The sequence below is a fragment of the Camelus dromedarius genome, chromosome 33, assembly GCF_036321535.1.
Source record: "Camelus dromedarius isolate mCamDro1 chromosome 33, mCamDro1.pat, whole genome shotgun sequence".
Lineage (NCBI taxonomy): Eukaryota > Metazoa > Chordata > Mammalia > Artiodactyla > Camelidae > Camelus > Camelus dromedarius.
This window is the reverse complement of record NC_087468.1, coordinates 1,455,579-1,469,317: the sequence shown is the minus strand read 5'-3', so window position 1 is coordinate 1,469,317 and position 13,739 is coordinate 1,455,579. Positions and strand designations below refer to the sequence as shown.

The window sequence follows — 13,739 nt, the reverse complement described above, 5'->3', positions numbered from 1 at the left end:
GAAACTCAACGCAGCAGCGGTCAGCCCCGGGCACCCTCCCTGGAACCGGATGCCCAGGCGGCAGCACGGTGGCACGCACTCCATCCCACCCCGGGGCCTGCCTGCGGCCCGGGCTGCACAGGAGGCCTTGGGGAAAAAACACTGTCTCCACACGTCACCGCCGGTGTCTGTAAATGGAGGCAGGCAAGTTTCCTGCCCTAGAGGATGAACAGAGGTCCTGGCCGACTGAGAAAGCAGCGCCTTCCCGACAGGCAGCCTCTCTGGGCAGGAGCCCTCCCCGCCGCCTTCCCTGGCTCCATGGGAGCTGGCTCTGCGTGGACCAGGGACACGGGGAAAGAAAGGATGCGAAGAGCTCATCCTCCACAGGTAGAGTCTGAGCTGCTCCCGGGTCATCGCTCTGCCTGCAGGCCCCTGCCCGGCCCTCGCTGCTCCCTCCTGACAAAGGACTCTTCTCCTCCCTGGAGGGGCTGCCCCGGGGCGCAAAGAGCTCCGGGGATCTGGGCATCCTTGAGGCTTGCGGGAGGGCTGGCAGAGTGCTTCTGAGAGGACAAGGCTGCCCTCAGAAGGTAGTCAGGCTCCACTACAGTCATCCTCATCCTCAGGTAAACCTGGATTTTAAGTTCATTAACAAAACGCACACTATGTCTGTCCTATGGAAAAGTAAAGTGGGAAGCCTCAATTCCATAACTAACACAAAAGGGAGATTAGCTCACGTGCAAAACCCCGCAGTGCTGTGATGAGATAGAGGGGCATCTCTGACAGCTTCCAGGGCAGGACCGGCCCAGCTCAGGATGGGGAACACAATGCAAGGCCCATGGTGGGAATCAGCCCTGCAGGGAAACAGGCCTCCTCACTGCAGGCTCCTTCACAGCCAGCAGGTGTTTCCTACTACAAATACAGCATCTCTGAGCGCCAGGCTCCAGCCACCCCACGTGCGGCTGGAAGGCACATGGAAGACACAACCTACCGAGACAAGTCAGTGACGGGTTGTGACATTTACTAAACCCCAGAAGACCCAAAGTTGCACAAAGCACACGGCATAATGCCGGACTGAGGGCTCTGCTCCATTTTTAGTTACGAGGATTTGAATGGACATTCTAAACAGGAGAATCATCTGACCTGAACCAGGAGACAAGCAAAAGAATGACGACAGTACTCTGCCTCAGTGGCCCCAGAGCAACCCCAAGTGAGGGAGGTCAGGAAGGAGTCACTCATGCCAGGAGAAGTCAGTGTGGAGTGAGGGGTCCCCCTCCTCATGTTATTTTGAGAAACACACAAAGCCTACGGTCCTCAGCCCCTAAACACTCCCTGCCTGACGGCTTCTGCAGGCACCACCCAAGGAGACAGGCTGAGGGGAGAAGCCCACGGTTCCTGGGCAAGAGTTTGATTTCAGACAGGAGTGACACGGTAGACGTGTCACAGGACACACAATCTGGAGACAAGGCCAGGAAAGGCCTCTGGGGAAAAAAAGGTCAAAGTTCCCAGAAAGACTTCCAACAGAGGATGACCACGGTGTTTACCTGGGCCTCTGCGGCCGCCGCAGGTGGGCAGGCGCTACCGTTCCTCACCGGAGCCGCACCAGGTCCAGAACCTGATAGAAACCACAGAGAGGATGGAGGATGACCCTTCGCTGCATAGGCTTTGCTCAAGCCAAACAAACCTTCCAGGCCCTCCTTCAGCGCGTTACACTCTTTCCCACACCAGACGACGGGGAGGCAGGGCTCCGGGCCCTTGAGGAAGAGACCACAGGCCCCCGGTACTGGTGTCTCCATAACGAATCATCGACTGTGGGATGTCAAGGCTCAGACCAGCTGGACACAACACTGGGCCGGGCCTCATCGCTCCCAGAGCCTAGAACGTGCTCTCTGCTGCAGGCCCAAGTGCAGGTCTGACATTTCTGCCTTCTGTCAGAGGGCTCTTTTTCTCTCTACAAGAGACCTGCTTCCCAGGTCAGGGTGGGGAAGTGACACGGTCCATCAAACGTGCGTGCTAAGAAACTAGATGAACGTCACAATGTCCCCAGCCAGCTTTCCCTGGGCACTGTAAAGCCCCGGAGTCACATCTCCCCTTCTTCTGCCAAGACTCAACAAGGGAACAGGAGCACAAGCTCTCATCTTACTAAGTGGACACATTGGTGGCTGTGGCCGAGGCCCCAGAGCCCATGGGTATGGTCCGGGTGGAGGTGGCCAATAGCCCCGGAAGGGTGACATTGGGCGGCTCATGGGGCTGGCCACGTGAGCTGGTCCTGCGAAAGGATGGGGCCCTCTGGCATCCACAGTGACCTGCACAACAGAAGGGAGAGGTGTGTGGATGACAGACCAGAGGACCAACACCGACAAAAGCTGAAACCCAACGCAGCAGCGGTCAGCCCCGGGCACCCTCCCCTGCACCGGGTGCCCAGGCGGCAGCACGGCACCACGCACTCCACCCGCCCCGGGGCCTGCCTGCGGCCCGGGCTGCGCAGGCGGCCTTGGGGACAAAACACTGTCGCCACACATCACTGTAATCACACTGTATACGCATCTCAGAACACACAATCCATAGGCAAGTCCAGGAAAGGATTGTTTGAAAGGAAAATGGTATTTCCAGAGATAATTTCAACACAAAATGACCACTGGAACACAACTGGAAAAAATTATTTACCTGGGTCTCCTAGGCCTCCTGAGCCGGGAAGGCAGTGCCATTCCTCACGGGGGCGCCACCAGGCCCTGAAGCTGTAAAGGGAGAGCAGTGCTGATGGCTGATTCTCTCTGACAGAGACCGTGCGGGGGAAGCACGAGCCGTCCGTGCCCTCCCCCAGGAGCTCTCACTCCCGCCTGCGCCCCAGGCTCTGTACAGAGGCCGCGGGTCTCCCTCATGTCTCAGGTGGCCCCGAGGACGAGGGGAGACTGGACCCCTAACCCTTGACGAGGATGCCTCAGAGCCCTGCTTCAGGTGTTTTCATAGTGAATCACCCTGGATGGGAGCTCAGGGCTCAGATCCCTGGCAACCGGCACTGACACAGGGGACTCACAGCGCACTTCAGGGCAAAGCAGTCTGTACACAGGTTACACGTTAAAGTAAGAAGAGTCTTCCATAGGAAGGATATGAACAAATCCTGACCGTGGGCTCTACCTCTTCCTCCTCAGCCTGTTGGTAAACTGTTAAAGGCCTTCTGCCTGACAGGACATGTCTTATACAAGTGACCAGATGTCACGTAAACATTTATGAAAGAAGTGGCCTTAGAATGACTCATGTTGTAATAATCGGCAAAAGAATGGTGAGTTATACAGAGAAGCTGGTGGGAGACTTTAGAGTTACACGTATAACTGAAGAGGGAGACTACGTAGTCATGTCACTTACTAACTGGCTACTCTAGGCCACTGTGCAAGCTTTTTTATAAGAACTAAGGGACCTGCAAAATTAGTGAAGAAATGCCTGCTGCCTTAAAGCAGATCTTGAATAGAATGTTTATCCACCGAGGCAAATGAAGAAAAATGTTTTTCTCTTTATGACATACCGCCTTCATTCTAAAACGTCGTGCATGTTATTTTTCTGAAATGAGAAAAGAATTCAACCTTCAACACTGTGTCCAGGCGGGAAGAGGGGGCTAACACTCACGTCTTCTAGCGCACAGAAACCAGCCACGCCAGCCACACCAGCCATGCCAGCCAACCAAGGGCCTCGGGGGTGGCCCGCAGTCCCTGGAGGGGCGTGAGCTCCACCACTCACAGGGGACAGAGCCCTGCTGGCTGGCGGTGCTTGAGGAAAACAGCATCTTGTCACCCAGCGGAGAACCTGTTCCCCACAGTGAGTGTGTGGTGTCCAGGAAACCCGACAACCACCCACGGGGACATGTAGCCCACTGGGCAGCTTCTGCTGCAGAAATGGGGCTGCCGCACTTCACAGTGCGCTCCTTACCTCTCGGGGGGGTGCAGCCTGTACGGTCCTCCTGGGGTGGGCTCCTGCCTCATGTACTCCTCTGCCTGCCTCTCTCTGCAGACTGCATCCAATCTTAAAGATAAAGAATGGCTTCAGTACGAATCTCACCACCAACTCCTCTACCAGACACAAAACAACCAGACCTTAAAAATCTCAAAACACCCGTAAAAATGTGTCAAAATTCTGTACCTCTGTTTCAGGTGATCATCTTCCCTTCTCAACTCAGCATTTTCCCTTCACAACTCAGTTTTCCCTTCTCAACTCAGAGTTTTCCCTCTCCAGCTCCTGAGGCCTGAGCTGTGGGAGAAAAACACATCCACGTTCAGTTGTGGCCGACTATGCACAAAGGGAAGGAAACAAACAAATTCTTACCGAGCTGTCTTGGGCCTTTTTCTCGGCAAGAGCGACCTGAAAAAGTCAACACATCAAGAAACACCCCATGGCGAGGGGTTCTCAGGGCCACGGTAACTGTCTGCATCAGGTGCTGAGGAGTCGGTGTGTCAAGAGGAAGGCAGGTTACCTGGTATCTCCAAGTGATCTCTGCTTCCCGCATTTGCCTGTGACATTCTTCAAATCTTCTCCTATGGGTTATGAATTGTTTCATCACAGAAATCACAATGCTGGGTATGATGCTAAATAGCCTGCCCCAGTCCACGTTAGCTGCACTGCACACTCACACACATCCTCTAAGCACACAAGGCACACTGCACACGGCTGTAGCTGCACAGCGGGTGCAAAGCTGTCGCTGCAGCCACTCCTCCTGTCACTGTTACTGAAAGCCTGCCGGGTTCTGTGCAGACACAATTCCCTCTCTCCTTCTCAGTGTTTCCCTCACGTGTCCTGTGCTGAGTATCTTTCATCACAAAGCTTGGTTCTTCCTTTCCTTATATCCTTACCCTACTTCCTACAAGTTGGTCTCCCCAGTGGCACGGGCATGTTTCTTAGTGTGACTGACGCTACACCCAATTGCTGTCCTCAGGTTGAGAACAGTTTCTAGCACCTTCAGAAACAGCTCTGTGAGCCATCCTTCCACAAAGTCTGGCCAGCACTGGGGGCCAGGAAATTCTTAGCAACTTAATATTTTGTGAATATTTTGTGAAGTTACACCTTTAACTTAACATGTGTAAAACTTAACACTTTTTCTCCTGTGTGAAGCATGTATCAAATGTCTTCTGAACATTTGTTTTGGTTTGTGTATGATGTTGTGTCTAAACATTTTAGAAAAGTTTTCAAAAAATCCAGCAGTGGTTTTCAGAGCCGCAGGTGTGGAGGAGCTGAACTCACTTGTACTGTTGTGTCTCCTCTTCAGCCATTTTCACCTTCTCCTCTGCTGCCAACAGCTGCTGCTTTCCCACCAGCTCACATCCGTTCATGTCCATCTTCCTGAGAGGGGAAAGAAACTCTGTGAAATTCTGCCAGTTTCCCTCCCAGAAACTGGAAGGGAAGAATTCAATGTTCCTTTTGCCCTTCCCCATAAATGCTCAGACTGACAGATACAGAGGAAAGAATTAAAGGCCCCCACTAGTAGATATGAAAACATTACACTCGGGCCTCTGGCAAGTGTTTGGTATCTGGGCTTCCCTTCAGCGTCCCCACCCCTACTCATTTGTGCATAAACAAACATGAAAAGCCCAAGTGAGGGGTGCTCTGTGCCTCCCACCACAGGCTCAGGTTCCTGTGACTGGGACAGCATGAGCTCACTATGTTTCAACGTGGGAATTGGGGTCCGACCAAGTCGTCACAACCAAACACATTAGGGTGAAGCAAGCGTTCATAACTTGTTTGATTTCTCCCATAGAAAGCCCTGATTTCAGTCAAAGCCTGGAGCAAAACCTGATCTTTTAGGAAATATAAGGAAATGTTTGTTTTTGAAAGCGAGTTAATGGGTGTGATGTCCATGACCTCCCCCTGAGAATGACAGGAAATCCTGGACAAATTATGAATTCCATGATTGAATGTACCAAATTGCTAACAAGCCAGGAAGGGACATGAGGCCAAGATGGAGAAGAAGGAAGCCCAGGACTGGGCCCACCTTCCCCAGGGGTCACCCGGTAACTGCAGAGGAAACCACTGAGATGCAGAGAAGCCTGGCAGCCGGTGCCCCCCCCACACACAGGCACCGCAGTCAGGCAGCTGGAGCTCACGGCCCGTCAGCAAAGGTGATCCCTAGAGCGACCCACAGGCCTTAGCTGGGATCCACGAGAGCTACGTGCCAGGAACAAAGGTGGACAGGAGACACACGGGCCTCAGGAGGGCTGGCTGCACTGACGGATCTCAGGTGCTAACTGGGTTAACAGGATGCAGCCTTGCTTGCGCCCTGACCACCTGCCAGCTGTAACGCCCACCTTCTCTGCAGCAAGTTAACCTCACACTAGGCCTCAAATTTTCTCTATTTTCTACCCAATGTCTAGGGTTTAATAAAAATGATAGACACAAGGCAGGTCATGACACTTTGATGTGGTTGAAACCTAAGGACAATAAAAATGGACCTAGGGGGATCCAGATAATGAAGTGACTAAATCTGGTCCAAGAACCCACTAAAATCTCAAACTAAATACAAACAAGACTCTGGTAACCAGTTAGAATGAACAGAAGCAGCAGATAACAGAAATCAAGGCTGAAAAAAATGCAAATTTGTACTGATTGAATGTGGTAAAGAAAATATGGTGGTAAATATTCTGAAACATATTACAATATCCACATAATTCCACACACTCATTCACATATTATTTGTCATAATTAACATGGGAACGTCTTACTCTTCAGTGTCCATATTTCTCTGACCACCGATTTCATCAAGGAAGCATACTTTCTTCACCTGCCTTTGGAAATTGGCTTCCTCTCCTTTCAGAGATCCTGATGCAGCATGGTGGCCTTGCATTTTCTTTTTATGCTCCATAAACATAAAACAACTGGCTTTGTGTGTGCACATGTGCACTCGAGCTTGGCTGTGCTGGGGAGTGGAGAAAGGAGAGAATCCTGAAGTCAGGAATCCACTTTTTGCCTTCCCAGTGCAAACTCATTTCTATTACAGGCATATTTCATTTTATTGCCCTCCCCAGTAATGCATACTTTTAAACAAATTGAAGATTTGTAACAACCCTGAGTCCAGCAATTCTATCAGTGACAATTTTTCTGGCAGCATTTGCTCATTTCTTATCTCTGTGTCACATTTTGGTAGTTCCTGAAATATTTCATATTTATCATTTTAATTAAAACAGGCATGACATTCCTTTAAGACACAGCCTAATCCAGCGGAAGTCCCTAATTCTCAGCAATTCTACAAGCCCTGAGAGAGATGAAATGGCTACAAAAGAAAAGTGTGAAGCCAGCAGGGGTTGGCCCATGAAGTTTAAGGCAAGATTCCATTTCCACTGCATACCTGTGCAAGGTAAGGCGGGAAGAGCGGACCCAGAGCTGCTGCAAGTCCTCCAGGAGACGAAGCTAAAGCTAAGACAGCTAATGAAGGTGGCGCCACTAAACAACAGGTTTTCAGTGCAGAGACCTGCAAGGGGAGGCCACCCAGCACCGTCACAGCTGGAGAGGAGAAGTCAGCGCCTGGCATCAAGGCTTCAATGGACAGGCTGGTTTTCCTGTGAGGGGCTACCACAGCCAATGCTCATTTAACATTCTGAAAATCCTCTGTCCTGTGAGAATCATGGGAAATCTACTCTGTGCTCTATAGATGAAACAAAGCCTGGATGACAGCACATATATTTACAACATGAGTATTTTAGTCCACCGTTGAGACCTACTGCTCAGGGAAAAAAACAAAATATACCAAAAAAACATTTCTTTCAAAATATTACTGCTCATGGACAATGCACCAGTCACCCAGGAACTCTGATGGAGATGCATGAGATGAATGCTGTTTCCATGCTTAACACGACATCCATTCTGCAGCCCATGGATCAGGAGTAATTATGACTTTTAAGTCTCATTATTTAAGAAATACACTTTGGGAGGCTTTAGCTGCCACAGATAGTGATACCACTGATGGGTCTGGGCAAGTAAATGGAAAACTTTCTGAAAAGGACTCACCATTTTAGTTGCCATTAAGAAAATTCATGATTCATGGGAAGTGAAAATATCAACATGAACCAGGGTCTGGAAGGAACATATTCCAATCCTGATGCATGACTTTGAGGTGATCAAGACTTCAGTGCAGGAAGGAACTGCAGATGTGCTGAAAACAGCAAGATAACTAGAGTTAGAAGTGGACCCTGAGAACATGACTGACTGGCTGCAACCTCATGATAAAATGTGCACGAACGAGGAGCTGCTTCTTATGGACGAGCAAAGAAATTGGTTTCTTGAGATGGAATCTACTGGTGAAGGTGCTGTGAAGAAGGTTGAAATAACAAAGGACTCAGAAAAGTGCGTGAACTTGGCTGATAAACTACTGCAGGGTTTGAGAGGACTGACTCCAATTTGGAAAGAAGTTCTCCTGTGTGTAAAATGTATCAAACAGCATTGCCTGCTATGAAGCTTTAGCTTCATCTCCTGGAGGACTTGTTCCTGAAAGGGAGAGTTACCCTGTGGCAAACTTCATTGTGGTCTTATGTTAAGAAGTTGCAAAAGCCACACCAATCTTCAGCAACCGCCACAATGATCGGTCAGCAGCCACCAACATCAATTCCAGACCAACCACCAATAAAAAGATAACACCTTACTGAAGGCTCTGATGGTGGATAGTAGTTTTTAGTAAGAAAGTATATTTTCATAAAGTTATGAACATTGGGGTTTTTAGACATAGTGGTATTGCTCACTTAATAGGCTACAGTGTAGTGTAAACATAACTGTTACATGCACTGGAAAGCCAAAAAAAATCATTTCACTCTCTTTACTATGATATTTAGTTTATTCTAGGGGTCTAGAACTGAAGCCACAACATCTCCCAGGAAGCCTGCATATGAGGTTTTCTTCCCAACAAGCAACATACCTTCCAGGTTGCATTCCTCAGTCATCATGGCGCTCTGCATCAGACCCTCAGATCTGGTCTTCAAAATGCCTGGCTGCAAGACAGATGTGAGAAAAGACGTTCAGGAAGTACTGATGCCCAGCAACGTGAATGTACGTAACACAAGAGGATCGTACACTTGGAAACGGCTAAGACGGGTCATCTGCTTTATGTGCGTTACAGCACAGACACCGACACAGGTGATGCTCAGCTCTCTGAGGTAAGCATCTCTGGGGTGAGGAATGTTTCTTACCTTCTTCTTGCTGCTGAGCTGGACGTCCTCCTGCAGACGCACTTCTTCAGGTTTCATTGTGGCTTCGTGGACACAAGCTTTATTAAGAGCAATTTCAACCTCAGGTTTCACAGTGGCTTCGTGGACACAAGCTTTATTAAGAGCAATTTCAACCTAACACAACATTCCCACTGATGGCTAAATTCCCAAGAAAAATAATCTGAACAGATATCAACATTTAATCTTCTAAGACATGAAACTGTTGTTCCTTATGAAAGCTAATTTGTACAGTGGAAATCCTGCTGCTAATGGAGGTATTTCCCTCTGAAATTCCTGAAGTGTTCATTGAAACAGCGTCTTTCAAGGTCTCTGGAGATGTTCCTTTTTCCAATATCTTCACACAGGACAAAAACAAAGCATGTACTAAGATTTCAATGAAAACTCAGGGTGATATACTTAAAAAGTGTAACTTTCTTTTTTCAAAAACAATTTTGTTAAGTGCAAAACAAACCATAGAAAATAAATATATTAGCTCTGGTACATGTCCCAAGACTTTGGTGAACAGTCTCTCTAGAACGCAGTGAAATGATTCTGAACATACAAATTTTAAAAAGAAAAGAAAGCAAGTGTCATACGTCCCCATCCCCTTCCACATGCTTGAGCTCATCTGGGACTTTGCATGAATTTTGGTTTGGGGTCAAAGATAGTGTCTGCTTCATGTGAGAGTTTACAGCAGACAGGGCCTCGTCCTTCAAGTTCTAGAACTAGGCATCCTAGCAGCTCGTTCTGACCCTCTGTGTCTTGTATTTCCTTCTTCAGCTGATCCTCTTCCATTGCCAGCCTGTCAATCTCTTCCAGCAAGTCTTGGTTTGTTCTGATGGGAAGTTGCTTCTCTTCAACCCATTTGGAGTCCTGTCCCTTCTCAGCCAGTACCCTCAGCCACCCCTAATATTCCTGTGATGGCAGCTGATCCAGGCTGGGCCCAGGACAAATGTCAAGCCCATGAAGAAATGCAGAACAAAGAGAGACCTTCAGGCACAGATATTTCCTAGCCTCCACAAACTTCTTCCTAACTGGACAATGTAAGACATGGCTGGACGACAAGGGGAAAGCAAGGGTGGGAAACTGCTCATGACAAAGAGGTCACAAATGAGTGTCCCTAGTGGAATATAAATAAAGTTTTCCCAAATTCACACGGAAAATTCTGTTTAACATAAACAGGGCAAGGGTCTGTGCACCTTGGCTAGATAACTTCCTTCAACTCTCAGGTGTTTCCTGGCATTTTCTATGTATCTTGCATAGATAGTGTGAGTGGTGAGAAAATTCCTTAGGTTGTGGAAATAAGACCTATTTCCTAGTCTCTGAAGTTAAAAAGTCACAGAGGTTTTTCAGTCCATGAAATTCTGGGTCATTGTTCACAGGGAGGATCTGCTCCCAGGCTCCCACACTCTGCTGCAGCCAAAAGCAGGAGGAGCTGCAGCACTCAGCTCTCCCAGGGCACAAAAATCCTCTGAAGCCCAGTTACAGTCAACGTAGCAGCAAAGCGCTTACCGAGCGCAGACGCTTGGCGTTCTGGTCACTCACTGCCTGCAGCTTAGCTCGGGCACTTTGAATGAAGCCATTCAGTCACTAACCCTCTCCAAGGTTTGCATGTACTCCTTCAACAAAACATATTGAACCAGTAACAATTACTCGTTATTTTTATTTCTGTTTTCAGAATGTAATCCAGGAAAAGAAGAGGCTCATACCTTAAACTTCAGTGCTTCCTCAGCATCTTCTTTTGCCTAATGGTCTCCTCTAAGCATTTCTTTGCATCATTGGTCTATGCAAATATGTAATAAAACAAACAGAATTACAAATACTAATTATACTGCTAGCCGAACCTATCTTGTGTGTGACCCCTTCCACTAATACAGAAAGTGGTGCTTTACATATATGACACTTGCTTTGTTTATTTCTTTACTGAAGTATAGTCAGTTACAATGCGTCAGTTTCTGGCGTACAGCATGTTTCAGTCACACATGTGTATACCTCTATTTATCTTCACATTCTTTTTCATTATAGGTTACTGCAAGATATCAAGTAGAGTTCCCTGTGCTCTACAGAAGAAACTTGTTTTTTAATCTAGGACACTTGCTGTGAATCTAGGCCCCTAATAGAACATATGGAACAGGACAGTAGGATGAAAGAAAAGAGAGCCAAAGAACTGAACTATCAGAGGGAGAAGGAACTGAAGGTGAAATCACAAAAAAATCAAAGGACAATAATACCTTCTGCTCCCAAGTGGATATATTTTCCTCAATTTCTGTTTTCTTTCTCAAAAGTCTTAATCTTCTCAGTTATCTGCTTTAAAGTAACTAAAAGGAGATAAAGCAATTTCTCATATTGGTAGGAAAACCCAGTAGAATTGAATTATCCCAATTAGCAGCAGAGACATATCTGGCTGGCAGTATGAGTGTAATTAACTTTTTAGCTTTACTGTGGTTTCCCCTTGGCTGTGACTCACACACCTGTCTGCATCTACATCCTTCCCTCAGCCTGAAGAGTCCTGACAGGCTCAAGCAATGTTTCACCATCTTTCCTTTACACCAAGGACCAGGTCAGGTCAGGTACTCACTCCAAATGTTAGACTCTTCTCTTCACCTGCTTCCTAAAGATTTCTATGCAAAATTAAACTCATCCTAGTCTCCCTACTCCTGAGACCCTCTTGGTCTCTTATCTCAATAGATGCCAACTTCCTCTTCAGTGTCATTTATACACCATCCCAGGAGTAAAAATTTCAAGAGTTAAATCTGACATTAGAAGTCATTGTGTTTACTTTTAGTTGAATTAAAATCCACAGTGAATCCTGATATTGAGAAAATATTACAAAGAAAAGTAGACCCTAATGTCTTACCTTGATACATTAGAGGCTTTACCTAGGAGAGGAAGAAACATTAAATTTGATGTCAAAATATATAATTAGTAAATACATAGTTTCTAATAAACTATCAAAACAGTAATCCATTGAAATTACAATTATCATTTTGGTTCAGCATAATGATTCATATGATTAAAAATCAGCATTTCCTACTTAAGGCAGGATCTTTCACTCATCATTTCTGACAGAGAGCACAATGGTAAATATGTTATTCTAGAACAAAAGATCTGCTAAAATTCTATTAAACACCAATCTAATTTTCATAATGAATATTTATGTTTGATAACACTGAACTCTTTTATTTTCATATGTTGTTGTAAATACACCAACGCATCATTTATCTGATTTTTTCTTCTTTTTTTGTCAAACCAAACATCCACACTGAAGTCCAGAACCTGGACTGTTGTATAACCTTCGAGAGAGACAGGAGAGACTACAAGAAAAATAAAGGCAAAGTCTTTACACTAAGATACACCCCTTCATTCAATGAAAGCTTTTCTGAAATCATATACAGAGTTGACTGTTGAATCGATAAGCAATTGTAACATACAAGATCTTAAGATTTGTCAAAACCACTAAAAACAAACGGACGTCAAATGAGACATCAGATGAGAATGAAAGTGAGCAATGGCTGTAATAAAAGCACAAGCAGCCGCAGGACAGTGACCATTATCAAGAAGCGGAAGTCATCATCTGAGGAATTATGGCTCAGTAAGATCCAGGCAGGACTTCACTGTAATATCATGTAAAGACACATTTTCCTGACCCTTAAAACATATTTCTTCATTCAAAACTTTTCAGAGATTGCGGCCAGCCCTAAACCTTGCCAAGCAATTGGAGTATCATCACAGTGTCGAAAATTGGTGGCAATAATGTGGTTATGGAAGAATGCATCCACAGAGGGCAAACAAAATCACGATGTTCCCTTAACGTCACACATCACTCAGGGAACACTGAGCCTCCCTGTCCCTTGTCACCCAAACACACAGGCAGGGGCAGGTGGGGAGAGATGGGCTCACCAAATACTTAATATTTCTGTTTCATTACTGAAGAAAAGGGTTTAAAAATTGTCATTTTCTCATTGAGAATACATTATTGTCTTGCTCATTGAGTTTATACTCTAAAGATAGCATTTCGCAACAGATTTCCATTTAAAACTAATTTCTGTTCAAGTTATTAAAGGAAACAAAGAAGAGGGTTGGACTCCTGGATTCTAGCCCAGGCAGGCAAATAAAATGTCCAGTGTCTATAAAACTTCCTGTTACGTGTGATTAAAAGAACACTGTCAGGTACTTTAGTAATACTCAGAGCGAGGACGGTCCTACAGATGAACACGAGAAAACCAAAAACTCCCCAGGAGGCAGTAAAAACAATAACCTTCCACAGAATTCCAAAAATATCAGGCCCAGGATGGAAAAGGACAGGCGGATTGTGGATGGCCTGAAATAATATTGGAGATAATGAGGAACCACAAAGACATTCGCAGTCTATCTATCACAGAGAATCATCTTGAGAAACCCTCAACCACACCCTCAAGTAACTCCTCAGAGAGGACAGAAGGGACACTTGAGTTCAAAAGGAGCAGGAGGACGCTCTTGGGAGCGTGGGTATGTTTGCTGCCTTCGTTTGGTGATAGTTTCATTGCTGTGTACGCATGTCAAGTATCAACAAACTGTATTCATTGGTGCTGATACTACATGTAAATA

At 46.5% G+C, this 13,739-nt stretch overlaps 1 protein-coding gene across 3 annotated transcripts in view; it reads right to left on the bottom strand.

The window, feature by feature from the left end:
* The window catches only part of LOC116158325 (ubiquitin carboxyl-terminal hydrolase 3-like), a 121,331-nt gene that overhangs the window by 6,082 nt on the left and 101,510 nt on the right, over positions 1–13,739 (bottom strand). Inside the window, exons 18-33 of one of the 3 annotated variants that reach the window (XM_064481719.1) lie at positions 10,862–10,935; positions 10,665–10,771; positions 9,135–9,287; positions 8,864–8,936; positions 7,963–8,107; positions 7,304–7,524; positions 6,681–6,874; positions 5,206–5,304; positions 4,442–4,502; positions 4,294–4,329; positions 4,111–4,218; positions 3,901–3,993; positions 2,644–2,714; positions 2,120–2,282; positions 1,521–1,591; positions 714–830 (exon numbers count right to left, since the gene is read on the bottom strand). In XM_064481719.1, the coding sequence (XP_064337789.1) occupies positions 4,165–4,218; positions 4,294–4,329; positions 4,442–4,502; positions 5,206–5,304; positions 6,681–6,874; positions 7,304–7,486 (627 nt within the window). In that variant the 5' untranslated portion in view covers positions 7,487–7,524; positions 7,963–8,107; positions 8,864–8,936; ... (1 more) ...; positions 10,665–10,771; positions 10,862–10,935 and the 3' untranslated portion in view covers positions 714–830; positions 1,521–1,591; positions 2,120–2,282; ... (1 more) ...; positions 3,901–3,993; positions 4,111–4,164. Of the gene's footprint in view, positions 1–713; positions 831–1,520; positions 1,592–2,119; positions 2,283–2,643; positions 2,715–3,900; positions 3,994–4,110; positions 4,219–4,293; positions 4,330–4,441; positions 4,503–5,205; positions 5,305–6,680; positions 7,250–7,303; positions 7,525–7,962; positions 8,108–8,863; positions 8,937–9,134; positions 9,288–10,664; positions 10,772–10,861; positions 10,936–13,739 lie in introns of those variants that run through there. The other 2 variants (XR_010378738.1, XM_064481718.1) reach the window with 2 other exon arrangements.